Source organism: Cydia splendana, chromosome 18, assembly GCF_910591565.1.
Source record: "Cydia splendana chromosome 18, ilCydSple1.2, whole genome shotgun sequence".
In the NCBI taxonomy this organism is placed as follows: domain Eukaryota; kingdom Metazoa; phylum Arthropoda; class Insecta; order Lepidoptera; family Tortricidae; genus Cydia; species Cydia splendana.
In genome coordinates this window covers 13,340,971-13,354,992 of record NC_085977.1, presented here as the reverse complement: position 1 = coordinate 13,354,992, position 14,022 = coordinate 13,340,971, and the positions used below count along the sequence as shown (strand labels likewise).

General features: G+C 38.9%; 1 protein-coding gene across 1 annotated transcript; it reads left to right on the top strand.

Annotated features, from left to right (window-relative positions):
* The first annotated feature begins 249 nt into the window (after positions 1–249).
* Positions 250–12,422, top strand: LOC134799615 (tryptophan--tRNA ligase, cytoplasmic). Its single transcript, XM_063772054.1, has 9 exons — positions 250–410; positions 641–785; positions 1,132–1,200; positions 1,509–1,668; positions 2,314–2,496; positions 3,690–3,867; positions 4,622–4,828; positions 10,894–11,025; positions 11,626–12,422. The coding sequence occupies exons 2-9, from the start codon at positions 659–661 to the stop codon at positions 11,785–11,787; spliced, it is 1,218 nt and encodes a 405-aa protein (XP_063628124.1). The 5' UTR covers positions 250–410; positions 641–658; the 3' UTR covers positions 11,788–12,422.
* The last annotated feature ends 1,600 nt before the right edge of the window (positions 12,423–14,022 follow it).

The following is a 14,022-nucleotide window of genomic DNA, read 5'->3' as shown; positions in this document are numbered from 1 at the left end:
ACTTGCGTAAGTGCGTTTTGTTACTTCATGGACAATTATTAAACAAAAGCATGTATTAATACAAAGAAACAGATAAAAGAAAACTCCGGGAAGATAATACTAAATTATATTTTAATAAATTAAAGCATGTTATCAAAAAAACATGTTTTAACCTTTATTTTTATATTGATTTTTGTAAGTATTTATATTTTACTAACGTACGAACAAAACGTTTTGACAACTCATGACGTGTGAAGGTTTTTCAGGTTTTGCGGTACCTCAGCGGCAGCTGTTCGTCACCGTTTCGGCAGTGATTTGGATCGATGTTGCTTTTTCAGCAAATTGCATCATATTTCCCGCAGTGTACAATCACAGTATTCAAAATATCGAACCTTATCAGTATCACCCCAAGTATCGAATTATTAAGATAGGTTAGTAAATTCTGTAATTAAATTTCACTTAACCTACCATATTGTTAAGGAATCACACTTTTTTTAGTTTTTTGAGTGACACACTCTCGCCTTTTATTTACAACGTATGTAGCTGGTGTTTCTCTTCAATAAAATGTCTTTAAACCCATAGTAATAAAGAAAAAGCTGTGGGGAAAACCAACTCTTGATAAGAAACTTAATATATTCATATTTTTTCAAATGGATTTCAGTGTGTAGCCACCTGAATCATGGCAGAAGACAAAGCACCAGAAGAACAGATGAACAACCTCGCTGTGAATGATGATGATGATGTGGTGGATCCATGGAATGTCTCTGGAAAGTCGGAGACAGGCATAGACTATGACAAATTGATAAGTAAGTACCATTAATTTTATTCGGCTTAAATATATATCTGGTTGAATTTAACACATTCACTGTGGCAGGGGGTCGAAAGACCCCATGCAAAGTATGGTTAATTATGAGTTACACAAATAAACTGGTAAATATGTATGAAAAATCGCTTATCCTCTAAAATAGTATGTATTACTTATGAAACCATATTAGCAAATGTGTTTTTGGCCAAGAAACTTCCCGGCGAATTGAACATGTTACACATAATCTGTGTATATTCACAAAACTATACAATACCTCATTACAGGTAACACAAAACAGGTGTACATATTACCATTGTTTGTTCATGATTATTATTAATTGTTTTCAGAAAGATTTGGCAGTTCCAAGATTGATGATGAAGTTATACAAAGATTTGAAAAGGTTACTGGAAAAAAAGGTAAACTTTTCATTAAGTACATTATTTTAAATGTAAAAAAATATTGAGGATCGTAATTTAGATTTAGGCTGCATTTTCACCAGAGATGTGCAAGGCCATAGTAGCCAAGTGCAATAGCCATGCACATGCATGTGCGCTAAAATGTTGGAGCTGTGCACACACACATCACACAAGCGGTGTGTCAGCCTCTGTATATTACAATGCCGACGTACACGTTTAGTAGTGACATAGTCTGCAATTATATTAAATTTAGTTAACCTAGTATTTAATCCATTAGAATTCAATATTTTTAATTCTATTAATTTCAGCTCACCACTTATTGCGGCGTGGCATATTCTTCTCCCACCGTGACATCCACAGCATCCTCAACCTTGTTGAAGCCGGCAAGAAGTTCTACCTCTACACTGGCAGGGGGCCGTCATCAGATAGTATGCACCTTGGGCATATGATTCCATTCATGTTCACTAAGTAAGTCCGTCTTCCAGTGTGACTTGTATAGCATCCTCAACCTTATTGAAGCTGGCAAGAAGTTCTACCTCTACACGGGCAGGGTGCCATCATCAGATAGTATGCACCTTGGGCATATGATTCCATTCATGTTCACTAAGTAAGTCCGTCTTCTCATCTAGTCTTCCAGTGTGACTTGTATAGCATCCTCAACCTTGTTGAAGCTGGCAAGAAGTTCTACCTCTACACTGGCAGGGGGCCATCATCAGATAGTATGCATCTTGGGCCTATGATTCCATTCATGTTCACTAAGTAAGTCCTTCTTCTCATCTAGTCTTCCAGTGTGACTTGCATAGCATCCTCAACCTTGTTGAAGCTGGCAAGAAGTTCTACCTGTACACTGGCAGGGGGCCATCATCAGATAGTATGCATCTTGGGCATATGATTCCATTCATGTTCACTAAGTAAGTCATGCTTGCCGCTATAACAGAAATATCTATTGATTCAAGATGTATTCGACGTGCCCCTCATAATCCAGCTCACCGACGACGAGAAAGTTCTTATAATATTGATTGATTCCAGGTGGCTTCAAGATGTATTCGACGTGCCCCTCATAATCCAGCTCACCGACGACGAGAAAGTTCTTATAATATTGATTGATTCCAGGTGGCTTCAAGATGTATTCGACGTGCCCCTCATAATCCAGCTCACCGACGACGAGAAAGTTCTTTGGAGGGACATTAAAGTGGAACAGGCGCGGCAAATGGCGCACAGTAACGCGAAAGATATCATTGCGGTCGGTTTCAATCCGGAGAACACTTTCATATTCAATGATTTGGACTTTATTGGGTGAGTAATAACAATAAAAACCGGACAAGTGCGAGTCAGACTCGCGCTCGAAGGGTTCCGTACCGTTACACATAAAACGGCAAAAAAATCACGTTTGTTCTATGGGAGCCCCTCTTAAATATTTATTTAATTCTGTTTTTAGTATTTGCGGCAACAGAAATACATCCTTTCCGTTCCTTTCGGGCATTATCGGCTCCGTTCTGCTCAGCATTGCTCCGAGCAATTATTAGGGGTGGCACAAATTGACGTCCGTTTTGCGTGTAAGACCACAGAATAGATAACGACTTGAATTTTGACAACCCTAAGTAGCCAAAAGGGATAGTACCATATATTAGAAAGGGACAGCATGATTCGACCCTGAATCGCTGTCAAACTTCGGTTTTGTAAGAAGTTTCCTTTCTGTATGCAGGTAGTATTATTACTATTCCTTATTCTGTGCTTTTATATTCTAATGAAGTTTTAAATTATACTTCGAGCAACACCGGCTTCCGACACATCGGAAGGGAGGGGCCCAAGCGATATCTCACCGTACAAATCTTTCTGCCATTTTTCGCGGGGGGAAAGGTGCACACAGTCGCACTTCTCACACACTTACATACAAAATCCAATCTGTAATGACGACACAAATACATAGAAAATGACACACGTCAAAGACAAATCTTGCAAACCTCGATCTCTTTTTGTGTACGGACGAGTGACAAGTGTCACAACACGCACACTAACACATTTTCGTTGAAGTATGTTATTGTATTCTGAGAGATGAGAAGTCGGATTTGTCGCTCGACCGATCCGCAATTTGTACTGAGCGAGCAAAATCGATAAATCCAACAATTACATGAGACTAAAATATAATAATTGTGTTTGAATGTAATTAAACGTATGATATGTAAAAAAAAAATATTACATGTGAAATGTAACACTTTCTTTTTGTAAATTTGATGTCCCCGACCTCTTTTTATAACAAAAAACCGAGCAAACAGGCATTTTTGTGCAGCAGTGTTCACGCGCGCGTCTGGACTCGGTCTAGTGAAAAATCCAAGTGCAACTAGTTTTATTACCCGCGCTAGATTAGATTGACGCGCTAATCTTGTACCTCGGCAGAGGGGAAATAGTGCGAATGCCGCCTCCCTTCCGTGTTGCTCGAAGAAATTATACATTTGCATTACATTTAAAAGTTCATGTTATAATTCCAGCCAGTGTCCAGCATTCTACCAAAACATGCTTCGCATACAGAAGTGCGTGACCTTCAACCAGGTGAAAGGCATATTCGGGTTCGGCGACTCTGACGTCATCGGCAAGATCACCTTCCCCTCCATCGAGGCCGCGCCCGCGTTTTCTACTAGCTTCCCCTTCATATTTGAGAATAAAGTGGTAAGTTAGACCTGATTGGTCAATTTCAGCCAATGAACAATGACTGACGTCATCAGTAGATCACCTTCCCCTCCATCGAGGCTGCGCCCGCATTCTCTACTAGTTTCCCCTTCATATTTGATAATAAAGTGGTAAGTTAGACCTGATTGGTTAATTTCAGCTTTGGAGGAGGAGGACGCATAGTCTGTAATTTTCTGTACAAAACAGTCTGCCGATTTTTGCGGGGGAGGGCCACGTCAAATGTATACGTAACGTAAAAATAGCCATGTCAGATAAACGTCAGTCCATACAATGTGTATGATCATTGGTCGTTGAGTTTTAGAGATCATAGAATTAAATAACTTATAACAGTTTTATAACATACACCGTGAAAACTAAAAAAACGAAAACTCACTTTTCCACGTAGCATTAGAGTACGCGCTGATTCTAGCAACTCTAAATGATGCTATCAATCCTTAAAAAAAAAATTATTAAACTTTGTACAAGTTACTTGATAGCATCTAAGCAAACTGCACTGATTTCACAGTGATCAAGTATTCAGGGCCACTATAAAGGAATTTGATGTTTATCGCGGAGCTCCCTCACTCTGTCACGTCATCGATGCAGAGATAACTTAGAAGGACTCTGTTCAACTTTCACTTGTTATATCTTTTAAATTATGTACATACTAATGCACTAAATTGACCATTGGGAGACCTTATCTCGTTGCAGTAAGGTTTACATTTCGTCAGTTAACAATCACTTGCTTTTCCAGGTACCCTGCCTAGTTCCCTGCGCGATCGATCAAGACCCATACTTCCGTATGACTCGCGACGTCGCCGCCCGACTCAAGATGCCCAAACCTGCCTTATTACACTCTTCCTTCCTACCTGCCTTACAAGGGGCTCAGCACAAGATGTCGGCCAGCGACCCTAACGCTTCCATCTTCCTTAATGACACTGCTAAACAGATCAAAAACAAGGTAACTATTTAGCAGAATGGCATCAGGTAGGGCAAAGATGACCAAACAAGCGTTACTACATTCTTCCTTCCTACCTGCCTTACAAGGGGCTCAGCACAAGATGTCGGCCAGCGACTTTAACGCGTCCATCTTCCTTAATGACACTACTAAACATTAAAAACAAGGTAACTATTTAGCAGAATGGCCTCAGGTAGGGCAAAGATGACCAAACAAGCGTTACTACATTCTTCCTTCCTACCGGCCTTACAAGGGGCTCAGCATAAGATGTCGGCCGGCGACCCCAACGCGTCCATCTTCCTCAACGACACGGCTAAACAGATCAAAAACAAGGTAACTATTTAGCAGAATGGCCTCAGGTAGGGCAAAGATGTCCAAACCAGCGTTACTACATTCCTCCTTCCTACCGGCCTTACAAGGGGCTCAGCACAAGATGTCCGCCAGCGACCCTAACGATTCCATCTTCCTTAATGACACAGCTAAACAGATCAAAAACAAGGTAACTATTTAGCAGAATGGCCTCAGGTAGGGCAAAGATGCCTAAACCAGCGTTACTACATTCTTCCTTCCTACCGGCCTTACAAAGCGCTCAGCACAAGATGTCGGCCAGCGACCCTAACGCGTCCATCTTCCTTAACGACACGGCTAAACAGATTAAAAACAAGGTAATTTAGTAAAACGGCCTTAGATGTGAAGATACCTAAGCTCGCCCTACTACTATACCTAACCAATTACCTTTTTTACTTCATCAAAAACTATAACACTACTTATGTATTTACTTACCGACCCTACGGGGGATTCAGATAAAGATGCGATTAAGACGAAACGGGAGCTGAGCTAAAAGTCAATTTTGAGATTTCAAGCTGAATATACCCGTCGCTCTGACGGGGCGTGAGAGACTGTATTTGTGTGTGTAATGCACGCACACAGATGCGTACGCTTGCACCCGCGCGCGCCTCATTGCCGACAATTTGCAATGTTATTTTTCGTGCGTTACTGCCACGAGGCGTTCACTTATTACTTACTGTGTTGCGATTGAATTTTTTGACCCGGCTTACGTTTACGGAACTCGATAATCTTTCTACTACTGTGACTTGGCTTTGTTTACTTGACTTTGCTGATCAGCTTATTGTTTTGGACTCCGTGAGTTGTGGTTACCTATTGGACCGCACGCAATTCATCTACCTTTATTCAAGTAATTAAGCGTAATTAGCCGAAACCTTTATAAGAGTGTAATTCATAAGAAGTACATAAGATATAATTTATGTACTGGTTTGCTGTTAGCTTTTAATTGTATCACTTTACATATATGTTACTCAAATAACTAACACGGTTACACTGTTGTAAGAACATTATTTTTCAGGTAGGCCTTATTATACCTACTATAGGCCTTATTACCTCCTAGTACCTTAGTAGTACTAGTACTACTACGGAAATTGATTCAAAGACTCAAGACTGACTTAAGTGGCAGTAGGGTGTAGGGTTTTTTCTAGGCTTAATGAGTTCGCTGAAGCTTATTTTTTATACTTAGCGCACAGAACCACTAGTTTAACAGTATCAGCTCTAACCACATGTCACCATTTTGTCCTTTACGTAACAAGCTCAGGGGCCCAGAATATCCGATGTACCTATCAAATCAAGGTTCTGTACCAAATAAGGCCCGGTTATTATAGTTCGTTATTTTTTAGCATTAGAAAGAAGGTAAACAATCATGACGTGTCTTTTTATTAATAATTATTGAAAAACGCTTTCAAAAATTAGTTTATATTACTTATGAAAGCAAAAGAATATAAAAAAGTATATGATTAATACATACATACATACATACATACAATCACGCCTATTTCCCGGAGGGGTAGGCAGAGACCACGGATTTCCACTTGCTACGATCCTGACATACCACTTTCGCTCCCTTCACATTCATAACATTCCTCATACACGCTCGCCGGTTTAGGGTGCTCTTGCTCATTAATATGATTAATATGATTTATAATTCTAACATATTTGCTATGACTTATTTTTCAATGGTAATTTTTAATAAGACATGTCAAAATCTGTTACCTTAATGCAAAAACTAGGGTTCCGTACATAAGTCCGACTCACGCTTGACTGCACATTTCTAATAGGTTTTCCTGTCATCTATAGGTAAAGAACTATTTTGTGTATTTTTCAATATTTTAGACCCAGTAGTTTCGGAGATAAAAGGGGGTGAATGGTAATTTTTTGGCTGTTTTCTTAAATAACTTCGAACCTATGTATTTTAAAATTATAAAAAAAACATTTCCATCTTTAGGTCACTAATTTACATATGTGTACCAAATTTCAACTTAATTGGTCCAGTAGTTTCCGAGAAAATAGGCTGTGACAGACGGACAGACAGACAGACGCACGAGTGATCCTATAAGGGTTCCGTTTTTTCCTTTTGAGGTACGGAACCCTAAAAACGAACTTTAAGCGTGCTAACTTTCAAAATTCATTTTTTATAAGATAGTATAAGTAGATGGGCAAAAATTTTGCGTCCATGTCCACCAGTGAGTAAGTGATTGAGATACCTAAACATTTAACTTTATAATGTAAAATGATATAATTTACTAACCTACTCGTTTAATTTCAGGTAGGTTGAATAAGGAACCAAGTAACCATGGGGAGGAGCAGTATTTACTAACATTTTCTTTTTGGGTCTTCAGAGTGTATCGTTTCCTTTTTTTTTGCACATATTACACTTAAATATATATTCTCTGTGTAAACCCTTACGTCTTTCAATGACAAAGGCAAGATCAGCAAATGTACAATTTGTATGATCGTGCCTGATATTTGAGATCACAGAAAATAAATATTTTAAATCCACTATTCTGCGACCTTCTAAAATTTTGTTTTATCATGATTCATGATCAAAAAGCTCGGATTCAATAGTCATATCAAACGTCGATTATGCAGTTGATGATGAGCTTGCATTTTCTACCATTGGTGCTGCAAATGCATCAACCGGTGGCGATAAACTTTGCCCTCTTGTAAAACAAATTACTATTGTGATTGTGTCCAGCAAAAGGCCAAAATTCGGTTTACTTTCCTGTTTAAAATATTACTAATTTATTCATATTTCAGATTAGGTACATAGGTAACTGTCTGAATGTTACAATGCCAGCTGGCAAATTCTATCACATTTGTTTGTTTGGTAGTCATGGTAACATTCACTTACATTGATATCCTTATTAAGATCTGTATCTTATTATCCAGACCTTAAAATTTTGCCACCGTTGCCCTTTAAAAAAATACTGTTTAAATAATTGGCTACTCAAACAATGCTTCTATAGTATAAATAATGACTACACAAAAATGGGTAGTATTGTATATAATGCACGAAATAAGGCCCGATTCTTAAGCGGGTTTAAATTTTGAGGCCATGTCCGCTAATACTATAGACAAAATATCAAGTTTAATAAACACAAAAAAAAAAACATTGATGGGCCTTATTTTATAATTTAGGCCTTACTTTGTAATTTAAAGAAGAGTTAGGCCAAGAAAAATCTATAGCGATTTTGATAGAACACGCAGTGCAAGTATTATTTCAAACGTCGCTTCTATGAAATTATGACATATAAATAACACTTGCACTGCGTGTGCTATCAAAATTGCTGTAGACTTTTCTTGGTCTGACTCTAAAATATTCTTTATTACACCACAAACATAAAAACAAATTAAAAAAAAACCGGCGAAGTGCAAGTCGGACTCGCACACGAAGGGTTCCGTACCATTATTTATAAAAACGGTCACCCATCCAAGTACTGACCCCGCCCGACGTTGCTTAACTTCGGTCAAAAATCACGTTTGTTGTATGGGAGGCCCCACTAAAATTTTTATTTTATCCTGTTTTTAGTATTTGTTGTTATAGCGGCAACAGAAATAAATCATCTGTGAAAATTTCAACTGTCTAGCTATCACGGTTCGTGAGATACAGCCTGGTGACAGACGGACGGACGGACAGCGGAATCTTAGTAATAGGGTCCCGTGTTTTACCCTTTGGGTACGGAACCCTAAAACCGATTTACAATGTAGATAAAGGTAGCAACAGGCGGTCTTATCGCTGTTAGTTCTTATTCTTCGTTTGTTTAGCATTAGAGTGAAGGTGACGTGTCTTTTTTAAGCATGCAATCGTATAATTATTTAGCTTTTTTAGGGTTCCGTACCCAAAGGGTAAAACGGGACCCTATTACTAAGACTTCGCTGTCCGTCCGTCCGTCCGTCCGTCCGTCTGTCACCAGGCTGTATCTCACGAACCGTGATAGCTAGACAGTTGAAATTTTCACAGATGATGTATTTCTGTTGCCGCTATAACAACAAATACTAAAAACAGAATAAAATAAAGATTTAAATGGGGCTCCCATACAACAAACGTGATTTTTGACCAAAGTTAAGCAACGTCGGGAGTGGTCAGTACTTGGATGGGTGACCGTTTTTTTTTTGCTTTTTTTTTTCGTTTTTTTTTTGCATTATGGTACGGAACCCTTCGTGCGCGAGTCCGACTCGCACTTGCCCGATTTTTTGTAATAGTTATGTACTTAGTGGTTAATATTAGTATTTACTATTTTTTTTTTCAATAATGCTTAAAAACGAAGTATAGATATGACAACCAAATATTAACGCCATTGTAGGGCAGGATATACAGAACATGAATCATTTGTACTGTCACGCTCCGTGATTGTTGAGCCATTTAGGGTTCTAGCTAAATTGGACATTCCATAGAGCACGAGTAAGTATGGAACAACCAATTCAGCTAGGACCCTAAATTGCTCGACAATTACGAAGCGTGCCTGTAGGTACCTAAAAATTTTGTTAACCCATTTTAACCATGCAATAAAATATTTTTGATTTTGATTTCTAATTTGAAATATTAGAATCAAAAAGTTCATAATAGATTGTATATCATAACTACAAAAATGTGTTCCCTACTCTCAACCCAAAACCCCTTGTATCTTAGGATCTAGATATTTTCACACAAGACGGTTTATCGATAACTTCTTACATCACTAGATTATCGACATTAAATGTCGACTATTGCCCATCACTTTTCAGGCTGTGTACGTATTTAGAAACTTGACTCCGCCCCTAAAATTAGTGCGATAGGGACAACTGCAGCTGAGGCGAAAAATCCTGCGTAAAAATGACAAAAATCGAGGTTTCGTAGTCCTCTTTTTCCTCCCCCAAAACTTAACCAATCGTAACCAAATTTGGAAATCTAAATGATTATGAAATTGTCTGTGTCGGACCGTTTTGCTTTTTTGGCTAATTGATATCAGTTTTGAATACCACGCCTCTCATTGCGGCATAGTCTATTAGGCCATTTTGGCCGTTTTTGAAGGGCTCTAGCGCCTTAAAAAACAAAAATATCAAAAAAAGCAAAACGGTCCGACACAGATATTGACAATATTAATCTGTGTTGAAAAAATCATTGCTCTAGCTTCAAAAACCACGGAGGAAAACGAGGACTACGTTTGTATGGAGGAATGACCACTCCTGTTGGCTCTTAAGATGGAAGATTTTTTGGATTTCTACACGAATGAATGTGCCCAAAGGGGTTGGCCGGTCGAAGTATTAAGCAGATGGCGCCATCATAGCTTGCCTGTCAATCCCTAGTATTGTGTCAAATTTTTGTTTTTTTTTTATTGCCCTGGATGCCAGCTCTTTAAGCCAAATCTCATAGAAAAAGGGGCAAGCTATGATGGCGCCATCTATGCAAACCTTTGACAGTTGCCAACCCCATTATTCACAAAACGGATAGGTATAGTTGTGGTTTTCTGAATATTTATGATACACCAGCACACCAGTACAGACTACACTATATATCGTCGGGTGACAAGCAAAAGTCACTAAGTAACATCATTGAAATTATTGGACAATAAACCGTGTTACAAGTGTAATAAAGTGCATTGTTACTTTAATTTTTTGATAGTACTTAGTGAGTTTTGCTTGTCACCCGACGATATAGCAGTTGTTCTTAGATATGTTTTATATTTTTTCGGAAGATTTTAAATTACATATTATTTAATTAATTAGGCCCTTAATTTCAGATCAACAAGTACGCGTTTTCTGGCGGGCAGGCGACGGTAGAGGAGCACAGAGAGAAGGGCGGGAACACTGAGGTGGACATCTCATACAAGTACCTCACGTTCTTCCTGGAGGATGACGAGAGGCTGGCGCAGGTAAGCTTTCTTTTCTTGTAATAAATTAGAGGCCCGGCGCGTATACAACGCGACTACGCGATTATCACAATTCTCGCAAATTTTACTCTGGCGAACGCGCTATCAAAAATTTAACTCAAATAGGTGTCCTAATTGACAAACATGCGAATATGTTTGATCGCGTTATTTGTCATCGCTTAAATACGGACTGTGTCTTAGCAGCAGTACTGTTAACTGACCATTATTTAAGAGTGTGAATGATGGTACTTACATAGCACGAGAATTATAGCGAACATGCACGTTGAAGGTCTGCCTGCAAAAGGCTCCTGTGCTGCGCCCTATGGTGTCTACGTTTGGTACTAAAGGTACAGTCTAGAAAGGACTCATAAGAGGCACAGAGTTCTACAATATTGTAGGCGTTAATTTAACAGCGGAACTATGAAATGCTGCAGGGCGTATTGTGCGCACTATTTGTTTTAATACTACGTCGGTGGCAAACAAGCATGCGGCCCGCCTGACGGTAAGCAGTCACCGTAGCCTATGGACACCTGCAACTTTTACTTCTTTCTGTAAGATATAGTAACACTAAAACCACATTGTAAGCTGACATCTTCGTTTCAGATAAAAAAATCCTACGAATCTGGTGAGATGCTAACAGGCGAGCTGAAGAAGATCGCCATCGACACAGTGACGCCCGTCATCACCGACTACCAGGCGCGGCGGGCGCTCGTCACCGACGACGTGATGCAGGAGTTCTTCAGGATCAGGAGGATCAAGTTCTGAAAGGTTATGATACCTATCGCAAACTCGAAATATTTAGTGTTCGATTTTTCAAATCTGTCGGATTTTCAAAAGGGACGAACTCGGAAAGCTCGTTCGTTTAAAAACATAAACCTACGAGTATAACTACAATGACTTTTTATAATAGGATGCCTTTTTAAAAACTAAGTAAAATCACTGGCCATGTTAAATATATTAAGAACGGGTCACTCACGTATTTTAAGTCGATAAACGCTAGACATGTTTCACTCCGTACCGAGGAGTGTGTGAGGAGTGAAACATGTCGAGCGTTTTTGACTTAAAATACGTGAGAGACCCGTTCTTAATATATTTAATAAGTCTGTGTCTCACGGAAGTTTTGTTATTAAAATCACTGGATTTTGAAAAAATGCAGTCGGTCAAATGAAAGTCTGCCAAATGGGTCATCGGTAAATTTTTTTCGAAATTGTGATAGGAGACCGTAAACAAGACATGAAGTAAGCATTTTTGGACCTTATATGGATGTGATGAGATCTGGAAATGGTCGAGTGTGTTTGTTAGTAATAATTAAAATAAATATTTATTTATTGTTCCATGTTATTTTTTTTACTGCCTGTGTCATAGTGTCATTACCATTTAAAAATTTGCTTTGTTATGCATTGTTGTAAATTTACACTCATCATTACAGACTATACAAGCAGTGTCAGGTAGGGAGACAACGTTTTTCGTGGCTGTGTAAGCCAATACGGGAGCGGCAAACACGACCACAGGCCTGGCAGGTGTAATGTGCCCGTGGCGAGCAGGTGTCGGGCTGATGACGCTTGGCTCGCTTACTTGCGAGTGTCTTAAACCAAGCGTCGTCGTGAATTTTACGCCCGTCAAATACCAGTTTGCGCCACTTGACTCTGTCCTCGGCAATTTACACTATTTACGTTGAAATAATGTATGATGAGGACATAGGTAAGGTCAATGTGGCTAATTCCGTCATAGGGGCTATTCCTTCAACTAGCGTTTTACTCGAACAACAATCATAATTGACAATTTCATAGACAAAGCAGCGATTGCTTTTAGTTTCAGCTATCGAAAGCAAATGGTTTTTTTTTTCCTACGATTGAAAATCAGAGAAATAGCCCCTATGCTAGCTCGTGGACGGAATAGCCCCTATGACGGAATTAGCCACATTTACCTTATATGAGGAAATAAATGGCTGAGCAATTAACTTATTTTATGACAATGTTCCTATAAAAAGACAGTGTATGTAAGTAACAAAATTAAAACTATTTTTATCATTATAAAAACTACACTTAGTGTGTATTTCGGAACTGAGGATTGAGGAACATCTAACATGTTCTTAAACGGTTCTGCGGTGAGACGGTGTGAGTTTCATAATTTCTGGTTCTGCGGTGTGAGTTTCATAATTTCTTGAATGTTTCATTAGGACAAAATGCTAACCAATTTATGTTGTTCCCCGCACCTATGTCAACAGTTGTGATTGAAGGGTCAAATATCGTATTTTCGTTTTTGATAGTTTTTCTGTGACAGTACTCTTCAGTGTCGGAACATTTGTATTATATTTAATTAATTACATTATGTATGTGGTTACTTCGCTTAGGCCTTAGATATTAGAGCATGATCTCTAATTTAATGGTTAATTTAAATAAAAACTGCAATGTAAAACATAAGCCTTATTTATAATAGCTGTGCTTAAAGCATGACAGTACCTATTATTTATTTAAGAGAAAGTTATCAATAAAGTGATTTTTGCATTTTAATATGGTATTCTTAAGGAGGCCACAGATTACCAGTTCGCCGGACGATATCAGCCTGCCAGTTGTTCGGAACTGTCACCTTTTGCGTTTAACTGACAGGCTGATATTGTCCGGCGAACTGGTAATCTGTGGGCTTTAGTTAAAACCTTTCCTTTGATACCTACCAGTGGCGGCGCGTAAAAAAATATTCGCTGGGTAAGCTTCAGCGCCACATGCACTATCCCACTAACCCGGGGTTAACCAGTTAAACCGTTAACCCAGTGTCGAATTGTACTAACCATGGTACTTACCTCCTGGTTTAACCGGTTAACCCTGGGCCCTTTATTTTAACATGCAAGAGAAACTATCTGTCTGCCTGTTTTTTCTCTTTACGGTTAAGCTACTGAACCGACTTTGATAAAGTTCGGCATTTTGAAAGCTAAAGGGGGTTGATGGCATTGGCATAATAGGCTAACCTTTCGGAGATTCATCCCATGGTTGAAAATGGTAC

What these genes read in the sequence shown, in the direction of transcription:
- LOC134799615 (XM_063772054.1), top strand. Translation starts at nt 659, where the DNA reads ATGGCAGAAGACAAAGCACCAGAAGAACAGATGAACAACCTCGCTGTG. An exon ending in AGACTATGACAAATTGATAA is followed by an intron (nt 786 to 1,131) that starts GTAAGTACCATT and finishes AATTGTTTTCAG; the next exon opens with AAAGATTTGGCAGTTCCAAG. An exon ending in AATGATTTGGACTTTATTGG is followed by an intron (nt 2,497 to 3,689) that starts GTGAGTAATAAC and finishes TTATAATTCCAG; the next exon opens with CCAGTGTCCAGCATTCTACC.